The sequence below is a fragment of the Chenopodium album genome, chromosome 3, assembly GCF_948465745.1.
Source record: "Chenopodium album chromosome 3, dcCheAlbu1.1, whole genome shotgun sequence".
NCBI lineage: Eukaryota > Viridiplantae > Streptophyta > Magnoliopsida > Caryophyllales > Amaranthaceae > Chenopodium > Chenopodium album.
Window position 1 is genome coordinate 29,193,096 of NC_137836.1, and position 26,016 is coordinate 29,219,111.

General features: G+C 35.8%; 1 protein-coding gene across 2 annotated transcripts; it reads right to left on the reverse strand.

Moving 5' to 3' along the window:
* Positions 1-1,789: 1,789 nt before the first annotated feature.
* On the reverse strand, positions 1,790-17,863 carry LOC145623917 (peptidyl-prolyl cis-trans isomerase FKBP19, chloroplastic-like). Of its 2 annotated transcripts, none has more exons than XM_081676830.1 (12): positions 17,472-17,863; positions 17,338-17,382; positions 12,081-12,135; positions 11,826-11,987; positions 10,019-10,104; positions 9,861-9,915; positions 9,527-9,603; positions 9,384-9,428; positions 2,793-2,848; positions 2,394-2,469; positions 2,176-2,317; positions 1,790-2,095 (listed from the first exon to the last, which is right to left on the reverse strand). In XM_081676830.1, exons 1-11 carry the CDS (start codon positions 17,793-17,795, stop codon positions 2,222-2,224), a joined length of 1,077 nt encoding a protein of 358 aa, XP_081532956.1. In that variant the 5' UTR covers positions 17,796-17,863; the 3' UTR covers positions 1,790-2,095; positions 2,176-2,221. The 2 variants fall into 2 exon arrangements, with proteins under 2 accessions (XP_081532956.1, XP_081532955.1); XM_081676829.1 differs by having other exon boundaries at positions 9,527-9,607; positions 9,865-9,915; positions 17,472-17,860.
* Between the last annotated feature and the right edge of the window lie 8,153 nt (positions 17,864-26,016).

A 26,016-nucleotide genomic window follows, 5' to 3' on the forward strand; every position in this document is an offset into this window, starting at 1 on the left:
TTGACAGGTTATGAGGCAAGATGATCAAGAGTATATGGCTCTTATGAGCAAAAATGTGCTTGCAAATATCCCATTGTAAAGGAATTCGTCGTGATTTGCAAGTTGTGGTTACTTTTGATTGAACCATGCCCATGATGGTTGATGCCAAAGATAATTTTTCGAATGGGGTGATATCACTAGACTAAATAAAAGTCTAAAAGGAATGTTACGGATCCGTTAACTAATAAAGGCCTGTGTATAAAACTAGTTTTGGTAACATCGGAGGGGATGGGACTAAAAGCCCAAAGTATGAATTATAAGTAATCAACTCCTACTCATTATGAGTTCAAAGGGGAACATTATGAATTAATTCGGAAGCACAAAAATTTTATTTTTGTCCATCCCTAGATGTTTGATATGTGCTTGCTACAAATGGAAAGAGGATGAGCAAATGGCTCTTAATGAACCCATATCCATATTTTTGGTGGTGTGATGTAGCTCACACTTGATGGGATTCACCTACTTAGGTGTGGAAGTGTGGCCGCTTCCTATGAATATTGTGAGGGCTAATAATCTAGAGCACCTATGAGCATCCAGGCTGGACGTATGGCCAGTATAATGCGTCACCTTTATTCGCGGAATTTCAGAATATTATACATGTTCAATTGTGTGGCTCAAAGTGATGGGTCCCTAACTCCCTATTAAGTTCAAGATGAAGGTCACTTGGTAGGTGAGGGATCATAGTTTGATGTCCACTATGTGTTAATTCAAGTCGCGAGACATTAACACTTATGCAATTGTTTTGTTTTGCCCAAAACCAATTTTCTCTCTTTCTTTCTTTTCACATCTTCGAACCTGTGGGGGATTGTTGGAAATTCTTGAGTGAAACACAAAGGAAGGAGAGGGAAAACAAATGTGATAAAGTCTCACATTGATATCTATCTTTCAGTTATGTTTTTCTCTTCTTTGGCTTGATCTTGTTTTGGAAAGTTGTGATCAATTACAATAATTATTGACTGTTGGGTTGATTCCCTAATTGTTAGCTGTTTAATGGGGGTTTAATGGCAAAATGTTAATACCTTTTATGGCTGCCATTTCTCCTTAAATCAATCTGGTTGTTGCCTTCTTCAATGTTGCACATTACCTTTTTTTGGCCTCTATATATATATATGTGCCTTTACAAGCTTAAATATATACTAAAATACAATTACTTCCTCTCTTCTCTTCATAAAATATTCCTTCGGTTTTGGGCAAGTATTCTGAGTTCCAGTCGGGTTTGTGAGTGCACACAAACTCCGACGCCGTGCTTATCCTGGAGGGCGACCGCTTGATAACTACTGTACCGGGGTAGCGCGAAATCGTCTTTTAGGTCAGTGGTTATCCACGACGCGGCAATAGTCAATTTGGTCTACACAACATTGAGATAAGTATTTTTGTTTAATTTACTTATATACTAACATGTTCATCATATATATATAGTATGGCTAATGAAATGAGAAGACAACAAAAGAATTACTATCAACGTCTCTCTCTATTATATTCTCTGTTTCTCTTTATTTTCATAATAGCAAATATAACTTTTTATGAACTACCCTCATAAAGAAAGTTTCTTAGTACAAAGTATTTTTTAATGTTTATTAAAAATAGTACTACCTCTGTTTCTTATTATGTGTAACAAAGGAATATTTTATGTCTTACAAATAATACCCCTTTGTTGCACATAATAAAAAACGGAGGTAGTATAAAAAATTCTACAACAAATGCTAAAATAAATTTTGTAAGTTAGAAAGTGCACTAATGGAACGGAAGATGTCATTCAATGTTCAATAATTTATTCTCATCATTTTGATTATAAAGCAACACAATTGAAATGGTAGAATTGCATTTAGTTCTTCTATGGAAAAAATGCTGAGAAATTACAAATGTCCATCTATGCAAAAGAGGATAAAATATAATTTTTTTTTAAAAAAAAAACGCAAGATAAATTAAATGAAAAACAATATCACTATAGAAGGAAACATCATAAGCATTAGCCTTCAGGCGACATCAGCAGGAACCACACTCCTTTGCCATTCCATATTTCGGTACCTCAAAACTACAACGGGCAAACCTTTGGCTGCAATTCAAGTAACACCGAAAGTCTCAAGAATAATATAATTTCAAACAACATGTGCAAACAAATTAGTAATGACTAACCTATAAACACTAAATAGTGTTCAACAATCAGCGAGAGCAGCAACTTTCAATTTGTTACGATTTTAAGGAGCTCAATATCAAACAACAGAGTCTTATCTATAAGTCCCTGGTTCCTCAGCACAAAATCCAATGCCCTTTGCCCCTGTGGAAATAACTTCGTCAGTAACACTGAGATTAGAATGAACAACGAAATGAAATCGTTGACATATCCTACATACCGAGAACGTTGTTGGCTTAGGTCCCTTCTTGTTGTAGTCGTTGTCAGGGTATCCCAGTTCTGGAGGCACTATAACCCTGCACCATCCAAGAAATCCAACTGCCCTTTGTCAACTTACAAAATTCCACTCTTGAAAGTATTGCAAAGTAGAGAAACCCAATGAGCAGAAAATGGCTATATCAGTCTACATTAGTTAAAAATGCAGATCTAAATGTTCGGCCGAATTTTCCTTAGTAACAAAGGATAGGTACTCTTTCTGTATCACAATATTTCTCTTTTTTTTTATTCAAATAAGATGTTAGTAGGAGTTCAACTTTAGTATATACTTCAAAGCTAACTTTCTTGTCACAACAATTGTGATACCGGAAAAAGTACCTATCCTTTGCCAAAAACTGAATACCTTCTAATTCCACCCAATGACATGCCTAAGACAGCTTCCTCGAATGCTGGGATAACCTGCATGGTCAGGCATCAGCTTTGTCAAACACCTTCCAATCTAATTACGATCACCATGAAATGGCAGTAAAAGAAGATTAAGCCTTTGTACTCAATTTAAATACTCGTATATTTTAGTCATCCATTTTATGCCCATCACTCTTATGTGTAAATTTTGTCAGTTACAACAACAATGAACTGGGTCAAACCACCCTCACAACCAATTCAGGTCTATGAAAGAAGAAAGAACAACAAGCTAAAAGGTTCATGATCTGTACCAGCAGTAGCTAGTAGCAACACAAAGAGGAAGAGGGCCAAAGTTATTAATGAAGCACTTGGAGTTGGAGGAGTGGTAACTGGTGTTTAGTTTTTGAAGGCCACAATGGCAGTACAAGCCAAATCTCTTTATTATTAGGGTATCTTTTGTATTGCTGAATGCTTAGTATATAATGTAGCGGCAATAGAATAGTATTCTCTTACGAGATTTGTGAGATTAGTCTAGTAGTGAGAAAAGCAGCCTCGAGCTGCCCTATTGGAGAGTTATAGCCTCAAGCTATATTTCTTGTATCTGTTACTTTTAGATATCACTCAACCACAAGTTTTCACCTTAATATGTGTTCTTGTATCTAGAACATTGCATCTGATTTTCCTAGTCTATAGCAAGTCTATAACCCATTTTTACACCAGTTAGAGAAGCCTAAAGCTCAGCATGTACTCCTACTAGCCTAACTAGTGGAGATGCTGATTCTTAGTACATCTGTTTCAATTGTTTGCCCCTTAGGCAAAGATTGTTAGTCTTCGACCAAAATTTTGCAAGTGGATTGGCATATATATATGAAAGTGAGATTCATGGTGGGGATATGTTATTTAAAAATAAATAAATTGATTGCCGTCAAGAAAAAATGGAATGAACATATTGTTGAATAATTTTGAGAATGGTAGACAAAATTCATGTTAATTAATAAATTCACTTAGGTAATGGTGTTGTGAATTAATTAAATAAGATTATTAAAGCAAGAACCTTGGTAAAAAGGACAAAAATATAAATGGTGAAGAAAGAGCAGCACTCGGTTTAGAGAATTAAGGCTGCCATTGTTCTGCCCTCTCTTCCGACCGGTGAGGGTGGTGCTGCCCGATCGGGCGCGAGGCTGATGACTGATGATAAAGGTTAACCGCCTGATCGGGCTTCCGTCGCCCGGCAGGGCGCGATTTGGGTCTGGTTTGTTTCTGACGGTTATCGTCAGTTATCTTCATTGGTGTTTGATGTCGTTTGGCTTTGTGATATTGCTTTAGTGTAAATATGTTTAAAATACATATGATGGGACATATCAAGAAAGAAAGTCAGTTTGCTTTTCCTTCTTGAAACCTTATTGCAAAACCGATTTATCATCATCATAATTTACCAAATTTTGTTTTACATTTTACCACAAATATACTACACACTATTGTGGTTGTCTTCGTTGTATCTCCTGGTAATTTCGTGATACTCGATGTGTAAATTAAGGGTCGAAATATTACTTTGGGAAACTGATTTTGTTCAGGCCTCGAAGTGTTAATTGTTCAATTTCGTGTCATTTTTGTGACCCGGTAAACCAATTTCCCCAACAATCCAAAGTAATAATTTCCTACAAAGATGACATGGTGTAAGAATTATCTTGCAATTTTCATAATTTGGACAAATTAAGAGGAGTTGTTTTACGAAGATGGTAAAAGTTCGTAGTTGCATTTTTGGTGTAATCTCTTGGAGTGGTATTTGCTCACATCCCCGAAGTTAATGGAGGAAGAAGACGAGTCATTGGAGGCCGCAAGGAAGATGATCAAGCGGAAAAACGGTTTGTTCGGTACCATTAAATTGATGCAATTCACAGTAATTTATTGTTGTGTTTATCCATGGCGAATTGGTTAGTATTTCTAATTTTCTATATTGTTATTTTTTATTCATGCTTGAAATAATGAATGGTTTAGTTCATTGTTTGATTTATTCTATGACTATTTAGTATGGATAAATGGTTTATTCTTATTTATATTTTTATTTGATGATGATTTTTTATGGAAGTATTAACATGTATTTATTATGTTAATTGCTATTTAATACGTAATTGGTATTGCATATGTTAATTGTGATTCATGGATTATTGACTATCGACGGTAATTAATGTGGCAAGAGTTATGCTTTAATAAAGTATTTATTGGTCTATGCATGGTAAAAGGTCCGTTGTAGTTTTCAATGGGTTATGCGATAATGACTAATGGCCACAGTAATTATTAGTATAATTTTTGAGGTAATTCAAATGTCTTGAATTGATTCATCAAGAGATGCACATTTCGATAGGTCATGAACTATTAATGTGGATAGTATGGTATATATTATCGATTATTTAATTTATTCAATTTTGAATTTATTGTTTATTTTGCAAGACCATGATTTATTTTATGTTTATGGTGTTGTCTTGTGTAATTATTTTATGTAATTTCAGTTGTAAAAGCGTATGTATATGAAACAAGTTTGATGGCAATGAGGAGTTTGTCAAATTTGTGTATATGTTGTATTAATTCTTATGCATGAAACTGATTTTGGTTTTTATGAGTAAATTAGATGTATTTATCTTTCGTGATATCCATGTTTTGGAGGAAGAATTTAATTCTTGATTATCATGATGATAGGATACATGTTTTGACAAAATATTGGTTTATTTTGTTGGTTTGAATATGCCATGTTATATTGGGGTTAAGCCAACTAAGTTATGACATATTTGTTTATTTATTTTATTTTATTGATGTTTGTTTATGTTTTAATTCTCTCAGTTAAATCCAATGTGAAAAGAATAATTTATTGCTTGATTAAGTGCATATGTGTTTTCATAGCACACTTTCCTTAGGCAATATGAGGTATTTAGCAACTGTATTTGATTTTTTTTTTTTTTAAGGTGATGCTATGTTTATTTTAGTGTATTCTAAGGATGAATCCTAGACATATTTAAAATCTACTGAGTGAGTGAAGTAGAGTTGCAAACTAACGGAAAGTTTATAAAGTTTACGAAACAATATATGAGGTGAATACTATAAGCCAAGTTATTTCCAATCTATAGGTCTAGTACATGAAATTACCGCATAATTTGCACCACAACAAAGTGGTGTAACGGAAAGGTAGAATAGGACACTAGAAGAAATGAATAATTCTATGTTGTCATATTCGGTTTTCAGTGATGGGTTTTTGGGTGAAGCCGTTTTAACGGCTTGTTATGTGTTAAATCGTGTTCCCATGAAAGGGAAGGATGTTACCCCATATGAGCTATGGCATAAAAGGAAACCAAACTTGAGTCATCTTAAAGTTTGGGGTTGTAAGGCAATTGTAAAAGTGCCGGAACCTAAATATAAAAGTTAGGTGAATAAGGAGTTGAATGCATTTTATAGGATATGCGGTACATAGCTAATCCTATAAATTCTATGTATAGAGCAAATGGCTTTTGGTCGGTTCACACCACCATTGAGTCAAGAAATGCATGGTTTGATGAAAATAGATTTTCTTCAATTCCTAGATCAAAGGATGTAACTCCGAATACCGAAAGGATCAAGGTTTCATTGATCAAGAAATGGATGACCAAACTCATTTAGAGGAGGCATCTACATCATCATCACAATTAAGGAGAAGTAAGAGGCCAAGGAAAGAAAAATCTTTTGGTACGGATTTTCATGTGTACTTGGTTGAAGGATCAAGGGATGAAGTTTCACTACAACATCCAATCAATGTGGAAGATGATATTTTAACATATGATGAGGATATGAAGTCTCGGGATGTTCCATTTTGAAAGAAAGTAATTAATGATAAGATGAAATCTATCATGGGAAACAACACTTGGGTTTTAGCTAATTTACCACCTAGTTTAAACCAATAGGGTGCAAATGGATCTTCAAAAGAAATTGAGGATTGATGGAACTGTTAAAAAAGTTCAAGGCCAAGTTAGTGGCACAAGGTTTTATATAAAAGCCTGGTATCGGTTATTTTGATACATATGCGCCTGTAGCAAGAATTTCAACTATTAGATTGATAATTGCACTTGCGGCAATTATGCACCTAGTGATCCATTTAATGGATGCCAAGACAATATTCTTGAATGGAGATTTGGAAGAAGAGGTTTATATGTGACAACTGGAAAGGTTTGTCATGGAAGGCCAATAGGCAAAAGTTTGCAAGTTAATTAAATCACTGTATAGGCACCTAAGCAATGACATCAATAGCTTGATGGGTAGTGTTGTCTAATGGTTTTAAGTTATACAATTTAGACATGTGTGTATAGCAAATTTGATGACAACGGCCAAGGTGTCATAATTTGTTTATATGTAGATGACATGTTGATCTTTAGAACGGATTTGTCACAAGTTAAGATGAAAAAATCCTTCCTTAGTTCTCTGTTTTCCATGAAAGACATGGGAGAAGCGGATGTCATCTTGGGCATAAGAATAAAGACAAAAAAAGGGAAGTTGATCTTGTCACAATCTCATTACATTGAGAAAGTGCTCAAGAAGTTCAATGTTAGTGAAAGCTTAACCTTTCTTTATTCAACACCTATGGCTCCTAGCATAGAGTTATTATCTAGTATTGTTAAGGTAGTTTCACAACTAGAATATGCTAGAGTATAGGATGTTTGATGTATGCCATGACAAGTACTAGGCAGGATATCGCTTATGCGATTGGTTAATTAAGTAGGTTCACTAGTAATCCTAAAATGCTATGTTAGCAAATGGTTTATTGTTTGTTTATGTACTTGTTGAAAATCATGGATTATGATTTATGTTTTAGTGGGTATCCTTCAGTTATTGAAGGATATTCGGATGTAAGTTGGATCTCAAATAGAGATCTTCCATTCACAAATGGATGGATATTCCCATATGGGGGAGGTACTATTATGGGCATCTAAGAAGCAAACTAACTTGCATTGCGGAATTTATAATGACAACAGAGTTCATTGCATTGCATTCCGCTCGTAAATGAGCACAATGGTTAAGGTTTTAATGCACGATGAGAATTTTTTTTTTTTTTTTGGTTGCAAAAGCCAATATTACTAATAGTAATAAATTGTGATAACAATGTAATTTTTGGCTAAGGCATATAGCCAAGTGTAAAATGGTGAGTTAAGGTATATTGGTGTAAGGTATAGTTACATCAAAGACTTAACAAGGATAGTGTAGTCACTATTGTTTAATTTCGTACGAATTTTAATCTCGCAAATTGCTTAAAAAGCATGGGTAAGAGATGCTAATAAAGGATGGCAATCATTTTAGATTGGAGCGATAATCACAATTAGGAGAATCTCAACTTAACGCCCAATATGACGTTGGGTCTTAAGTTCAATGAGATTAATTCTCTTAATTGATGATTGGGAACTTGTTTAATCATCCAAGGTTAAGTTCCATATTTCTGTGATGAAAAGAGGTTGTTTTAACTTAATAGAATTCCTGATATACTGTCGGTCACAGGAGCATGTTTAGAAATCTACCTATATAAGTACGAAATTTAGCCGCTTCAAGAAGCTATAGGGGCATAGCTTTGAAGTACTTACGAAAAGATAGGGACACATGGCTTTACGTGTCAAGTATAAATGTAATCAAGTTATATATCTAGTGTGTGTAATATCTTCATGAATTCAATATGTATTGCTTTTGGTTCAATCGTTTTACGACACCAAATGGATACGGATTCTTGGAATGTGTATTGCACTAAGTGGAAGTTCAAGTCTTTGTACACTTTCATTTATGCACAAGATTGCCTTTTATGATGATGATGTTTGCAATGTGTCTGGTTTAATTCTCAAAATGAGGGAGGATTGTTGAATAATTTTGAGAATGGTAGACAAAATTCATGTTAATTAATTAATTCACATAGGTAATGGTGTTGTGAATTAATTGAATAAGATTATTAAAGCAAGAACCTTGGTAAAAAGGACAAAAATATTAATGGTGAAGAAAGAGCAGCACTCGTTTTAGAGAATTAAGGCTGCCATTGCTCTGCCCGGTCTGCCGCCCGGTGAGGGTGGTGCTGGCCTGACCGGGAGCGAGGCTGATGACAAATGATGAAGGTTAACCGCCCGGCAGGGCGTGATTTGGGTCTGGTTTGTTTCTAATGGTTATCGTCAGTTATCTTCATTGGTGTTTGATGTCGTTTGGCTTTGTGATATTGCTTTAGTATAAATATGTGTAAAATACATATGATGGGACATATCAAGAAAGAAAGTCAATTTGCTTTTCCTTCTTGAAACCTTATTGCAAAACCAATTTATCATCATCATAATTTACCAAATTTTGTTTTACATTTTACCACAAATATACTACACACTATTGTGGTTGTCTTCGTTGTATCTCCTGGTAATTTCGTGATACCCGGTGTGTAAATTAAGGGTCGAAATATTACTTTGGGAAACTGATTTTGTTCAGGCCTCGAAGTGTTAATTGTTCAATTTCGGGTCATTTTTGTGACCCGGTAAACCAATTTCCCCAACACATATGATATGTGTGCTTCCTTCCATACATCACTGTTTGAAACATGAAAGTCACATACCTCTTGGGATCCTATTTTGAATTTGAAGAATTCCTTGTCATCGCCCTACATATCAAAAGACCAAAAAGTCACAAACTGCTTTTAGACGCACCAACAAGATAACAAGTATAGAGGATAAAGGCATATTATTAACAGAGTAATACCTCAAAGGACCCACCCTTTGTCTTATTACGAGCTTCAAATATACGTCCATAGTATCCTATTGTGTAACCATCCCAATCTACCTGAATACTTTCATAATTGAAATGTTATAAATATTCTCATACAACAAAATCAACAAATAGAAATTAATTGAGTGAACAAAATTGTTCCTTCAACTTGATTGACAAAGCTCTCACAACATAATCTATAACCCCTATATACACGGTATAATGAACGCCAAAAACCAATTAAGGGTTAGAAAGATATGTATGCAATAAATCTATATACATGAAAAACTGAAGCGAATTGAGCAAGTTCAAGTTGGATATGGATGACCCACCACCACAGTCTCCCCAATCTTAGGGGTTGGACCAGTTCCTTTTCTCAAGTCCTGGATGGCAAAACATAAAAAGGTTAAGACAAAATGAAAACTAGAAATGATCATGAACACGTGGGCACATGTTAATGTTTGAAGATGGACAGAATAACCTAACCTTAAACTGGAGGCCACTTTCAGTTTCGATATAGTCAGGGTAACGCATCTTGGTCTTTCCATAATCTTTTCCCCTGAGTGCAGGCACTGAAATTGAAACAGATAAAGACAACCACTGTGACACCTAGAGAGATCAAAATAAGTGGCCCCCAAGTTCCCTGCCGGTAAGTTGCACGCAGACTAGGATCAACAACATATATGCCTCTTTAGACATTTAGAGTCTCACTCTTTGAAGAGATGAGGAAGGTTTATCCTACAAGTATATAACAAAGAGGCTATATCCATTCGATAATTAGTTATGTTTGGTCTTCTGATTGTTTACATTAATAAATCCACACAAGCAGTTTATGAGCCCCCCTTCCCCCCCCCCCCCCCCCCCACCCCCCTCACTGTTATTTTAAATTTTAAAAACAGGAGAACGTTATCATGCCCCCTCTAGTTACTTACTCAGTTCTAAAATTAGTTGACATGCATCTCTTTTGGAGTTTTTTTTTTTTAAAATGTTTCTATTTTAGGTAAGTTTATAAATTTCATTCCCTGTTTTACCTTTTCTTACCCCCACAATACTCCCTATGCATTCATTGATTCACTACTCTCTCTCTCTCTCTCTCTCTCTCTCTCCCTCTCCCTCTCTCTCTCTCTCTCTCTCTCTCTCTCTCTCTCTCTCTCCCTCTCTCTCTCTCGCATACCATGGCAGCCCCTTCCTTCCCTTGTTCCCAAACTGATAAAGGACAATAAGAAAGTCATCCCCAAAAGCTAGTTCAAGAGGAGGAGAGCTCATTGTCCTATATAACCCCCAGATGCGACCAATGTGGGACTCAAGTCCCATAGCTTGTTATGGACCGTAACATACCACCCCTCTTAGCAGGCTACATGATCTCATGTGGAAAACTTTGCGCTAGGAAGGAGGGAGAACAGAAGAGAGAGATGGTTCCTAGCCCCAACAAGCACTGACGTCCCTCCATCTGTCACATGTGGACTAAAGGAGCAGTGGTCGGCTCAAATACCATTGATACATGACAATAAGAGAGTGATCCCCAAAAACTCGCTCAAGATAAGAGGAGTCCATCGTCCTATATGTATCAAAATATGTTTGTGTTTGACGATAGATGGTGGGAATTTGGGTTTTTTTTTTTTCCTATATAGATAGGTACAAAGGTGATAGGTATTGGGATGGGGATGAGAGAAATACGAGATAATATTGTGTGGTAATGGGATGAATCCATCACCTTTTTTATTTTTGTTTTTTCTGTGTGTTTGGATTTTGTATTATTCTATTTTAGGCAGTGTTCTTTGAGTTGGTGTTAGTTATTTTGATTATTTTTTTTCCTCAATTTTAAGGTTGTTATTGAGTGACAGTCATAGTTTTTTACTAGTGGAGTAGGTGGTTGTTTCATAACAAGTAGTGTTGAGTTTTTTCAGTGGTGGTGTCATAACAAGTAGTGTTGAGTTTTCTCAGTGGTGGCATAGGTTGCATTAGTGGTTACATCAACGACAATGTTAGAAGTGGTGGTCCTAAGGAAGTTGGTTGACGTGGTTGTTCTGGCATGGAGAAGAGTATGAGGTTAGTGGGTAGGGGTGGGATTTACGTAAAGAGTATTTTTGTATTTTGTCTTTAAATCTCACTCCTTAATATGTGTGCCTAGATGAAGTGTATCGTATGTCAAGTAATAAGAAACGGAGGAAATACATACTCAAGTATCAAGTAAACCCTTAATATGAATGAACGACTCCTCAATTTTAGGTTGTTACTACAAAAACATACTTACAAAATCAGAGAAGTTTGTCAAGTTTCATAGAAACTTAACTGTCTGCAAATCCAGAGCCTGAAGAAGCAGCTATAGAAGGAGGGGCTGATAACAAGGAAGCAGCGTTCAAAAAGCCAGCAATGGATCCAACTGATGACAATAGAACTTGCCTTCGATTGATCAACTCTACTCTTGTGCAATCATTATCCCCTTCTCTTCTACCTATCCTCTTTCCAAGAAAATATTATTGTAACAAAAATCTAATCGTTTCATAATATATGCAGAGTATTTTAAAGCCTCCAGGTTACAACTTACAAGTTAAATTGAGGGAATCAGAAAAGGGATCACAATCAAAGCTCCACAACCACTTCTGGAAGAAACAAACAGAAGGAAAATATTATCACAGCTTACCCCAGAACAGATGATTAATCATTATCATAAAAAAATAAAAATAAAAAAATAAAAATAAAAAAAAAAAAAAAAAAAAAGGGACCGTTACAGATGATTAATTTTAAGCATAGGGGATGGGAAAGAGTACACTGTATCATGTGCAAACCCTGTATCAAAGATTTGTGTTATGAATAAAACCATTATAGCTTTACAATACAATATGTACCTAATAGCTATAGCCTATATAAAAAAAAAAATATATATATATATATATATATATATATATATATATATATATATATATATATATATATATATATAGCCTATAGGACATATACCTCATAGATTCTCATATATTCATGACATGTACTAAAATTCTAGCTCACTGTCCAGTCATAGATATGTAGTTAGCTCCTAATGTACCATTCATTATAGACCAGCTACAAATTATTCAACAATACAAATGTTGTCGTCGTATTCTATATAGTTCTAGTAAACATTATACTTCGCATTTATTAAAATATATATATATATATATATATATATATATATATATATATATATATATATATATATATATATATATATATATATATATCAATTTGCACCTAACAACCTGACTAGTTGAGAAGCACTATTTCTACAAGCTAATCGTAAGCCAGATTTGCACCAAATTGTTAAAATAGTAAACCAACATATATATATTAAAAGCTAATTGTAAGCCAGATTTGGACCAAATTTGTAAAATAGTAAACAAACATAAATATAGTTAAAACTATACATTGATGATTATAATTACTTCGATAAATGATTGTACATTCTTATTTTAAGTGGCGTCAAGCTCATTAAGGCTCAAAGATTTTTCTCAAAGGAGATGCAAGGATAATACTTAGCCAAAAAGGTTTAGAAAAAAAAAAAAATCAATCCACACATAATTTGCTATTGAGATTAAAGACATTTATGTCTATATCACGTATTGTATGGTAGGAGTGAAACATTATTGTAGTTAGAAAGAATGTTTAAAAGGGTGCAAATACAATCTTAAAATGTAACGTTCCTTATAAGCACATCCAAACTAGGGAAGCATTCATCTAAAACAAATTTCAAAAAAAAAAAAAAGAAAGAAAGATATTCTCCACCAAAGATTTAAAGAAGCTGATGTGTTCTGGGGACAAACCACTACCTCAGCACCAAAGAATTCCCCACTAACGCTGAAAACTTTGGGGTGGGTCAATAGCCAATGTTAGAAAAATCATTTATACACCAATTGAAATTGTCCCATTTGAGTGTAAACTTCTTGCGTATCACTAGTTCCTTAGGGACCTCTTTGGTTGGTATTGATGATCATGCTGACAAGGTTTCTGATTCTATTCCTACAGAGCACAGCACGTTTGATTTGGCTCAAGATGACACTACAGCATACCCGCATACCCTCATAAGCTGGCACAGGACAGAAGCTGAATGGCTGTGATGATTAGCTGGAAACATCTGGAATAATCTAGAAGCTTCTATTTTCTGCTACAAGTTTGTTAGAGTTTGTTATAAGGTTGTTACAAGATATTTTCTCAAGATTTCTCCTTGTAAGAATTCTGTTAGAACTCTTGTATAAATAGCAACATTGCCGTAAATCTTTGTAATCAATCAAATTATTTTCTAAAATCAATAAAACAAACTCTTGTTTCCTCTCTAGAAATTGTTTAACCCTAAATTTTAGAATCTTAACATGGTATCAGAGCAGAAGATCTGCTGAATTTTTTCAAATAATACAACAATTCTGGTATCAGTTCATTCGATTTTCATTTTTCAAGTTCAATTTTTGTAATCAGAAGCAATTTCTCATATAAATTCTTTGCTGAAATCAAATTTTTCAAGCATAAATTCTTGATAACAATGGCAGCACAAGATACTAATTCAATTAATCAGAATCCAACTCAAGATCCCGGATCAGTTTACTACATTCATCCAAGTGAAAATCCAGCTGTTTCACTCGTTTTTGAGAAATTCAATGGTGAGACTTATCAGGATTGGAAGAGAGGTATGATTTCGGCTCTCTCAATGAAGAACAAGATGGCTTTCGTAGATGGAAGCTTGCAAAATCCAGGAGAATCAGATCCAATGTACAATGCTTGGAACAGATGCAATAACATGATAATATCATACATACTGAGATCTGTGGATAATACTCTTGCTAAGAGTGTAATTTTCTTCTCCACTACTTGTGAGATCCGAAAGGATCTTGAAGACAGGTATTCCGTGATTTCTGGACCTTGAATAAGATAGAGTAAGGATCTTCTTCAATTGCTGAGTTCTTTACAAAAATCAAAGGAATTTGGGAACAGATTAGTGCTGCAAAGCCAATTCTTGTCTGCAGTTGTTCAAGATGCACCTGCAATTTGACACAGAAGTCCCTGAAGTCTCGGCAGGATGAAAGATTGATCCAATTTCTTATGAAACTTGATCCTAAACATGCCGAAGTTCGAACAAACATCTTGATGATGAATCCATTGCCTTCTATATCTGTTGCATATAGTTTGCTTATTCAAGATGAAAGGCAGAAACACATTACTATTACCGGGCAACCTAAGAGCATGGCATTTGCAGCTGCAGAAGAGAGAAGAAGTAATTACAGCAGACCCTATCATCATCGAGCACCTCTATTTTGTGATCATTACAAGCTGAATAATCACAAGTTTCACAACATAGATAAGTACTGGAAGTTACATGGTTATCCTGCTAAGGGAGGCTTCAACAAAAACAAAGCCAAGAGAGTTGCAGCTGTCGCTTGTGGTGAAAGTCGAGATGAAGAGGAATGCACCAACTACTTCACTAAAGAGCAGTATGAGAAGCTAGTCAGTCTTATTCAGCAAGATAAGCAGGATAGCTCTTAGCAGTTCAATGGAATGGTCAATAGTAATTGCTTAATTACTTGCCTCAATTCTAAGTGGATAATAGATAGTGGAGCAATTGATCATATATGCTCAAACTTTGAGTTTATTTGATTCATATGATGTGTTTGATAAATTTCCAAGTACAATTACTGTGGCTAATGGAAAGAAAGTAGAAGTCAAGCATATAGGCACTCTAAAATTTGACAATGGTATAATGCTTAAGAATGTGGTGCATTACCTGATTTACACTTTAATTTGATAACCACGCATAGGATTTGTAGAGATATGTGCTGTGGTATTGTTTTTACACATGATAAGTATTTGATTCAGGATCACTCCCATAACGCTTCTCTGGTTCTTGGTAATTTGAACTCAGTATCAGATAGTGACTTGAAGAAGACTAAGAATAATTCCTTCAGTAAATTTGGCTGTAGGAGATGAAGAGAAGTTGCTGCATTTGAGATTAGGTCATTTTCCTTTCAATAAAATGAGTCATATAGATTCTAAGTTCTCAAATTCAACTTGTAATGAAAGCATTTGTCAAATCTGTCCAAAAGCTAGACAAGTTAGGAAGTCTTTTCCAAAGGATAGTGTTAAGAGTGTCAAATGTTTTGATCTCTTACATGTCCTTACAAAATAAGAACTCATGATGGTTATTCTTATTTTTTGACTGTTGTAGATGATATCTCGAAGACATACTTGGACATTTCTAATGAAAAATAAGTCTAAATGTGTTGATACTTTGGAGTTTTTGATTACTTTTATTCACACTCAATTTGGTGTGTATGTTAAGTGTTTGAGAACTGATAATGCAAAGGAATTATGTGAGGGAAGAATGTTGTCAGTATATGAGAAGTTGTGTAGATACTCAACAGCAAAATGGAGTTGTGGAGAGGAAGCATAGACATCCTTTAGAAACAGCAAGAGCTATTGGTTATGTCATACCTTATGAGAAAATTCATGGAATTACAGCTAGCATTGAGCATTTAAAAGTTTTTGGATGCTTGTGTTATGCTGCTACTCTCAAGAATAGCAGGACAAATTTGATTCCAGGGCAACACCTTGTGTAATGCTGGGACTGGACAAAAGGCTTATAAGCTTCTGAACTTAGAAACTAATGCAATGTTTGTTTCTAGGGATGTTACTTTTCATGACAGACATTTTCCATTCCATTTCTCAAACAACACAAACAAGCCAGACTCAATTTTTCTTCCTGCTGATACAGCTTTCACTTTTACTTTTGATCCTAATTTGCCTGATATTTTTGTCATGTTCCCTGACCAAACAACTTCAGACCAAACACAAAACCCTCAAATTAACCCGGATACACAAATAATACCTCATCCTGATCCTAATACCTCAAATATACCTCAAACAAAAACCCCTTGGCCAAACCAGCCTGGATGATTGATTATGTGTGTGCAGTTGATTCTGCAACCTCTCATTGGTGTAATTTTGTTTCCTATAATGATTTTCTTGTTCCCTTCAAGGCATTCATTGCTCATATTTCAAGTGTGATAGAACCAGCTACTTATTTTGAAGCAGCACAGCATTTAAAGTGGATAGATGCTATGAACAAAGAGCTTGAAGCCTTGGCAGCCAACAACACATGGGTTCTAACAGCCGACAAGACCCATCACCAAAGTCTATAACTATTACTGCAGTTCATAGTTTATTATAGCCAGTCAAGTAAGATGGAACCCTTGAATTTCATAAGTTTCCATGTAAAGTCTTGAATGATTACATAAGTTTTAGTATTAACACTCACATTGTCACTCAGTCCCCATCACTAAACTTAGATCAATCAGCTATATTCTCTCAAGGTAATCCAAATACACCCCCACCCCCAAAATTCCCTAATAATAAATGCCTAAGTTTCCTAAAATGACTTGGTTGGTAGGAATTAGGAAGGACATGAAGTATGTGGATGTGCATGAGAATGAGGATTAGGATGAGGCATTGGATCGTAAGGGATGGAGGAGGATGATCTAAGTAGCCAACCCTCTTATGGGATTAAGGCTTTGATTGATTGATAGACTATCGTGTTTATAATCCATGTAAAACCATATCCACCGAACATGTTACACTAGATCAATTAAAGCCTTCATGGAACACACTTTTTTTTCCCAAAGTCCATATACTTCCTAGTTCCTATAATATCAATCAACTTTGTTCCGCTAAAAATACAGGATTTTATGCATTATAAATGCGGGTTAATCTTCTATTTACAAAGAATTAAAAAAAACAATTCTTAGAGTAGTGCAAAAAATTAAGCAAAATTATAAATTATGTACCTCTCCAAAAAGCATGTCCCTGTTTTTCCTGAGAAGCTCCAAAACCTAAACAAGAATGATCCAATAAAATCAAAATTCATAATCCAATAAAATCAAACATCAAGACATACTACAAACAGAGAAGATAGAATTACTCTTTCAATTTGGCTAATGTATTCGAGATCCTCAGGAGTAGGTTCGGGTTCTACATCGTCTTCGTGATCCTCGAAAGCGGTAGTGGTAGCCGGAATAGCCGAGTCATCCATACCAACACGGCCGCGCTGAATTGAACGACGGTGGTTGACATGGTTGAGGGAAAGAGAGAGAATGGTGTTGGTGTTGGTGCTGCTGCGGTTGAAAAGCAGTGAGGTGGTGGTGCTACGGCAATCGTAGTGGTGAGATAAAATGGAAGAAAGTCTACTTGAACAAGTTGAAGATGAAGATGATGGTAGTGGCAGTTGTAACTGTTGGGTTCCCATTCTCTCTCTAAGCTTATCTAATGATGTCTGTTTTTGGCAAGGAGGATCAGATTAATGTTTTTTTATTTTATTTTACTAGGTGAACTTGGAAAATAAGGATATTGCATTATGACATCTGTGGCCATGTGGATTGTTGTTGCTGAATTCTCATTATGTGGTTAGTGTCAATTCGGGTCATTGGTTTAATTTCAATCAGGTTAGTTGTGATTTCGCTTCGTGTTTTATAAAATGTTACACTTTTGATTGATATACATAATTTTAGATTACTTAATTTTTATAAATAAAATAAGAGTTAAATTATTAAAAAAATATATAAAATAAAATTGACGGGAAGAAATACTATCGTTAATAAATAACTATACGACATCTACAATAATACGAAGTAATAAGGATTTGTAAACCACAAATTTTGAGAAATTATCATTACTTTTACAGTCAAAATCATAACTAATTTCAATATTTGACATAGCTCATACTCCACCGCTTCAAGCTTGACGCGAGCAGTGATTTTCGATGTTTTTGCATCTTTTCAAGTAAAGACCTTCGCAATATCCGATGATGTTTTGATCGTAGAGTTGATGTCAAACCCTAAATCCATATTAATCCAAATTGTCTTCCCAATTATAATTAGAACCCTAAACACAAAATTCTCATCCATAGATGAGAATTAAAATCCCTGAATATTAGGAAAGCCATAAAAACTAGGACAGACTCTCACAAATGGAAAGAACAAAGCAAAACAAAACAAAACAAAAAAAAATAAAAAAATAATTAAATCAAAGAAAAAGGGTCGAAAATAGTCTTATTTCTAAATAAAATAGAGGATAGAGAGGATGGACGAGAGAAAAGGAGGCGGTAACACTTTATTGAAAAGTAATGAATGTGAAAGACAATTGGGATTTCATTAAGACTTGTGATGACCATTGTCAATGAAAGAGGAATATATGTAAGAGAAACGAAATGCCTCAACATTTTGTTCTTGAGCTTGAGATCTTTGACATTTGGAGTATTGAATTTATGAGTCATTTTCCCTCTTCTTATGGCAACCAATACATTTTCTTAGCAGTTAATTATGTGTCGAAATGGGTTAAATTTATTGCCTCGCCTACAAATGACCACAAGGTTGTATTAAAGATGTTTAAGAAGATCATATTTCCCCGATATGGGGTTCCAAGAGTAGTCATTAGTGAATGGACAATTGTTCTCACTTTGTGCAACACGCCTTTTGGAAAATGAAAGGATAATAACAAAGATTTTCTTTCTTTTTGTCTACATTTGTAGTCGTGCTACTAACCATTTCTTTGAGATTATATGCATAGATCTTATATTCGTTCTCTATTTCCCTTCGATCTGGAAATTGAAAGGACAATAACAAAGTTGAGAGTTGCTAGACGTTCTCCAAGGCAAGAAGAAGGGTAAGTCATCATGGGAGATAACCAAAGAGTGACATTAATTGAGTTGGGACTTCCTTGAGCCTATAGGTATGAGAGTGGGATTGCTCCACCTACGACACCGGAAAATGACTTTGAGATTAGACCGGCAATGATCACCTTGATAGAAAGGCTTTAATTTAGTGGTGCAAAGCATGAGAGTCCCCTCAACCATCTTAAGGAATTTGAGAAGTATTGCAACACTGTCAAAGTGAGTGGGGTTTATTCGCCTTAAGCTATTCCCTTTTTCTCTCATTGGACGTGCATTGGAGTGGTTGGACAAGGAGGTGAAACCAAACTCCTTGAGGACATGGGATGAGGTGACAAAAGATTTTTTATCTCGATTCTATTCTCAAAAGAAAACGGCCTAAGTAAGAGCTCTCATTCAATGCTTCAAGCAAAAACCCAATGAAAGTCTTTAGGAGGCATGGGAGAGATATAAAGAATACCAAAGAGAGTTCCCATACCATGAGATTCCTACCTATCAAGTCATCCATATCTTCTATGGCGGTCTAAGCCCTCGAGGAAAACCTTGCCTTGATGCGAGAGCTAGAGGACCAATAATGAACAAGACGGAAAAGGAAGTGGTGGATATCATTGAAGACGTGGTGAGGCATTATACGGATTGGCAAGATGATGAGCGTGAAACAACTAGCAAAAGCTGTACTTTGGTGTACTCGGTTGATCACATCAATGCTATCAATAACTTTTCCTCACAAATTTCGGAATTAGGGAAGGTAATGACCTCCATCAAAGCCAAACTTGAGAGTTTTTCATCTCAAGCACCTATTCTTCCCTCCCAAAATAAGGGGAGGGGTTCATTTCCTTACCCTAATCCCCTTCCTTCTTCTAGCAACATGTCAAGTAGCTATATGCTTTGTAATATATGTGATTCATATGATCATGATGCTTCTAATTATCCTAATGCTTCTTTTAATTTGATGGATGTGATGACTATGTTGGCAATGAGAATGAACATGTGAATTATGTGTCTAATAAAAATGTTGGACCTAGATTTGATATTCAAAGGAATAATGGGAATAGGAACTATCATAATGGGAATTTTGATAATTATAACCATAATAGGGGTTATAGAAACCAAGGAAACCAAGGTTTTCGAGCCAACTATAACCACCAAGGTGGTAAAAATGGTCAAAACCAAAGCCAAGGATATGGGAACCATAATCAATATTATGGTAATCGCAACAAAAATGGTAAAAATCAAGGTCGGCGCAATTGGAGTAACCAAAATCGGGGCAATTTTCAAAATAACAATCAAAGGGGTCCCGCACCCGGTTTTACATCAAAGGCTCAAGGCTCAAGTGATAGCTCTTATGCCCAACCATCTTCTTCTAGAGGTAGTTTGGAGGATGACATTGAAAATCAAATCAAGATGCTGAACACTTACATATCATCTAGTGACAAGAAATTTAATGACATGATGGCTCATAGTAAAATGTTAGAAAATCAAATTTCTCAATTGGCCAATGTTTTGAAAGAGCATGCTAGCCCTTCTTCTGTACCATCACAAGGTTTAGATCCTAAGAGACCAATAAATGCCATAGTGACAAGGAGTGATAGGATTCGTGAGGATGGAGTGCCTATGAAGAGTGAGGCTAAGTAGAGTCCTAAGGAAGTTTTGGTTGAAGATGAGGAAGGAAAAAGCTCTTTGAGTGAGGATGTAGGTGAAAAACCAATTGAAAAAGAAAAGGAGAAAGTAAGAGAAGTTAACAAACCCAAGCTTCCATATCCCCAAAATTTGAATAGGCACAATAAGATGAACAATTTGGCAAATCCGTAGAGATGCTTAGGCAACTTCATCTTACTCTTCCGTTTACTGATGTCATTGACCAAATTCCAAATTATGCAAAATTCCTTAAGGATATCTTGAGTGGAAAAATAACTTGTGATGTGGCGGAAACGGTTAGCTTGACCGAGAATTGTACTGCAATAATTATTAACAAGATGTTGTCCAAATTGAAGGACCCCAAAAACTTTTATATCCCTAATGATATCTATAAGATGCAATGCTTTGTGTGACTTAAGAGCTAGGGTTAGCCTTACGCCATATTCGGTTTATCAAAGACTTGAGCTTGGGAACTTTTTCCTACCAACATTACCTTGCAACTAGCCAACAGATCATTTAAGTTTCCAAAAGGTAAGGTAGAGGATGTTCCTTTGAGGGTAGGGAAGTTTGTGATTTCGGTTGATTATGTGGTTCTTGAAATTCATGAGGATGCCAATATTCCTATCATACTTGGTAGACCTTTTCTTGCTACCTCGGGTGCCATTATTGATGTTAAAAGTGCTAAGATTTCTCTCAAAGTTGGAGAAGAAATCATTGAATTTGATTTGAATGAAAGCATGAAATATCCTTCTTCTTCACTTGAAAATTGCATTAGATTTGAAATCTTAGATGATATTGTGAATAACATGCATGAGCACTTGCTCACCTCTAATGATCCACTTGAGTGTGTTTTGTTAAATACGAAAAAGATAGGTGAGCATGGCAAGGAAATGGAATTCTTTGAGAGTGTCATTAATGAGAGCATGGAAAAGAGTGATGATCGTATTTGCATGGGAATCTCAAGTCAAGACTCATTGCAAGCGGCCTCAACTAAGGAAGGTAAAGGTGTTCCAATGGTAGAGCTCAAACCTTTACCATCACACCTTAGGTATGAATTCTTAGCCCCCAATTCTACTTTTCCTGTTATTGTTAGCTCCTCCTTTAGTGAGAGTCAAGATCAAGAGTTATGTGGTGTTTTCACAAGGCACTAAGGTGCTTGGGTTATACAATTGATGACCTCAAAGGTATAAGCTCAGCTTTATGTACACACCATATAACTCTTGAGGAGGGCACCTCACCTAGCTTTGAAAGGCAACAGAAGCTACACCCTCAAATGGGGGTGTTAGTTAAAAAGGAGATCACTAAGCTATTGGATACAGGAATCATATTCCTTATCTCTAGCTCTAGATGGGTTTTCTCGGTCTATGTTATCCCAAAGAAAAGATGCACCGTTGTAGAGAATGAAAGGTGAGCTCATTCCTACAAGGACTGTCACGGGATGGCGAATGTGTATAGACTATCGACGTGTAAATACATCCACCAAAAAGGATCATTTTCCCCTTCACTTCATTGACCAAATGGTTGAAAGACTAACAAGGCCCAAGTATTATTGTTTTCATGATGGATATTCCGGGTTTTTCAAAATTGCTATTCACTCGGATGACTAAGAGAAAATAACTTTTACTTCTACATATGGAACTTTTGCCTATATGAGAATGCCATATGGTATTTGCAACGCCCTCGTCACTTTCCAACGATGTAAGATGAACATATTTGGAAATATGTTGGAAGAAGAAATAGAGGTGTTTATGGATGATTTTTTGTAGGTGGCATTTCATTTTAAGATTGCCTTGAGAATCTTGAGAAGTGTTTGGCTCGATGTGAGAAAGTGAATATGGTTTTGAATTTGGAGGAATGTAATTTCATGGTTGATGAAGGCATTGTCCTTGGTCACAAGATCTCCCACAAGGGCATAGTGGTGGACAAGGTGAACATTGAAGTGATTGAAAAGCTTCCACCGCCGGTTAATGTGAAAGTTATGAGATCTTTCTTAGGGCATGCCAAGTTTGATTGAAGATTTATCAAGGATTTTTCCTCTTACTACAAAACCTCTCAATGATCTTCTTCAAAAAGATGTCGAGTTTGTATTCGATGATAAATGCTTGGAGGATTTTAACAAGTTGAAAAAAGCCTTGATCTCTACTCCTATTGTCCAAGCCCCAAGATGGGATTTACCTTTCGAGTAGACGTGCGATGCTAGCGACACGACCATTGGGGGAGTGCTAGGTCAAAGGGTGGATAAAAATCTTCACGTCAACTACTACATGTTGAAGACCCTTAATGGTGCTTAATGGAATTATACGACAACTAAGAAGGAATTTTTGGCAATTACCCATGCTTTTGAGAAGTTCCGTTGTTACTTGTTGGGATCCAAAACCATTGTTTTCATTGTTCATGCGGCTCTTAAGTATGTCTTGGGAAAAAAGGATCAAAGCCTTGGTTGATCTGTTAGGTACTTGAACTTCAAACTTTTGATCTTGAAATTAGGGATAAGAAGGGAGCTGAGAATGTTGTAGCGGATCATCTATCTCATCTTGAGGAGTCCAAGATGATTATTCTCCCATAAAGGATAAAATGTTAGATGATTCCTTGTATGCTATTGATGTGAGGGAACCCCCATGGTTTGCCATTTAGTCAGCTATCTTGCATGTGGGGAGTTTCCTCCTTCATTATATAAGAATCAAAAGAAGAAGCTCAAGAGGGAGGCTAGACATTACTTGTGGAATAAGCCCATATTGTACAAACGGGGGATTGATGGTTTGCTTTGTTGTTGTCGGCCAAATGAAAAGGTTTCAAGTGTAGTGAAGATGTGCCACTCGGATCCAAATGGTGGTCAATTGGGTGTCTCTAGAACCGCCTCCAAGATTCTTCAATGTGGTTTATGGTGGCCACATCTTTTCAAGGATACATGGGAATTTGTCAAAACATGTGATCGATGTCGCGGAACCGAGAGCATCTCGAAGAGGAATGAGATGCCTCAACAACCCATTCTTGAGTTAGAAGTATTTGATGTATGTGGAATTGACTTCATGGGTCCCTTTTCTTCATCATATGGTAACCAATACATCCTTGTTGCGGTTGACCATGTGTAAAAGTGGGTTGAGGCTATTGCCTCCCCAACAAATGATCACAAGGTGGTAATGAAGATGTTAAAGAAGATTATTTTCCCGAGATTTGGTGTCCCAAAGGCGGTGACATAATGGTTCACATTTTGTGCACAATGCCTTTCAAATAATTTTAAGGAAGCATGGAGTTAATCAATGTTTCGGCCGCCCATATAATCCTCAAACTAGTGGATAAGTGGAGGTGTCTAATCATCAAATCAAGGTAATTCTTGACAAGATGATTGCAAGAAAAAGGAAGGATTGATGGGATATGATAAGCTTGATGATGCCTTTTGGGCATATAGAACGGCTTTCAAAACTCCTATTAGCACCACTCCTTACCGCTTGATTTATGGGAAGTCTTGTCAACTGTCGGTTGAGCTTGAGCACCGCACTCGTTAGGCAATTAAGAGGATCAATTTCGATTTGGCTAGTGCGGGAGAATAATGTTGGGTTGATCTTCATGAGTTGGAAGAGCTTCGCTTGGATGCTTATGATTGTGCTAGGATATACAAATCCCGTTCTAAGAAAGAGCATGACAAGTTTATTGAGAAGAAATAGTTCAATGTTGGTGACAAGGTGCTTGACAAAGGGATATAAACATGTTGTTAAGTGCCTAACCCTAAATCAATTAAGATTTATATAACCTAAACGAACCTAATACAAGTATAAGGTAAGCAAAGGGTCGAACCGCAGGGGGGAAGCTAAACACTGTGATCACTACTAATTAATTAAGCTATCTCGAGACAAAGAATGGAATTATCTAAGAGATTAAACTAAGAGCGAAGTGAATTAAAGACAATATAAAGAAAACACCAAGAGGAATGGGTAGATGTAGGTTTCATTTGAACATGCAATAACATAGAAATAAATCGATAATGAACTAAACATGCATGAATATCGATATAGAGAGTCCAATCTAGCCACCTTCTGGAGTTAATTGGCTTCTCCTAACATAGCCTCTATGCTTCCACATTAGAACCATATATTGGGAGGTAAAATCAAGTAACAATGATACAAATGAACTTAGCTAAGTCAACTTCCGTTTCATGTAGCAAAGATTCACCTTCATTCAACTAACAACGTGCACTTTGCAAAAAGACCAAAGAACAATCAAGCATGTAAAGACTTTAATCACAATCAACTTGAATTGCAACACTATAAACACAAACAAATTCCGACTACATCATACCCACACCCTTGGCTAAGTACCTACTCACTATCCAAAGCAATTATCAAGTCAATCATGATCTTAACAAGCAAAATCATGATTAATAAGTAATTAACAAAACAAAAGCAATTTAAAACAAAATCAAATAGTAGAGTAAAGAGAAAAGGGTAGGAAATGCTCATTCATTAAAGTTGAATTTCTACTAAGAGGTTGATTAAGCTTCTTCTTCAAATCCAAGCTCAACAATCATTAGTAGAAAAAAGAGATTCCCCAATGATTCAAAATCCCCCTATGCCATTCACAATATGCCACAAATACCACCTATGCCTGGAATTGGGCATAACTATACTCAGAGCTTTCCTCATTGAAGCACATTGATATGACAAGAAACCAACAGGTTCTTTCCCACCCATGCAATCAAGCCAATTGCTAAATAACCACTCAAAAGTTTCTGTGTTCTCATGGGAAACTAGAGCACAACCCAAAAGAATGGTTTATCCATGGTGATTTACACCCACAAAGTTTACAAGCGGCAACTTGTATTGATTGGTAACAGTAGACACCCATTTGTGTCTCCCCAAAACCAAACCCGGTGATGAGTACCTTTCGCGTCGAATCATAATCAAATGAAGTGAAAGTGTGGAAAGTCTAGTGTTGCAGATAGTTTTTAATTAGTTTCTTTGTCTCTGTTTTTTAAAACCTATTTTAATAAAACATCCAATCCAGTTTGGTTTGGTCCATAGCAAGGGTCCAATAATGGTGTAGTTGGATGGAGCTTGAAAAGAGCTTTCCAACGATATATTATAAGCTCGATTCCGATGAAAAATGAGGAAGTTATGGCCAAATTACTAAACTGGGCCCGGTTTGATACTTATATGCGGCCCAATGA

Excerpts from the sequence above, each read along its gene's own strand:
- LOC145623917 (XM_081676830.1), bottom strand. The coding sequence starts at position 17,795 with ATGGGAACCCAACAGTTACAACTGCCACTACCATCATCTTCATCTTCA. Across the intron at positions 9,604-9,860 it reads TGGGGAGACTGTGGTGGTGG|ATTGGGATGGTTACACAATA; the intron begins GTCATCCATATC and ends GTATTCAGGTAG. Across the intron at positions 2,470-2,792 it reads TCATTGGGTGGAATTAGAAG|GGTTATAGTGCCTCCAGAAC; the intron begins GTATTCAGTTTT and ends TGGATGGTGCAG.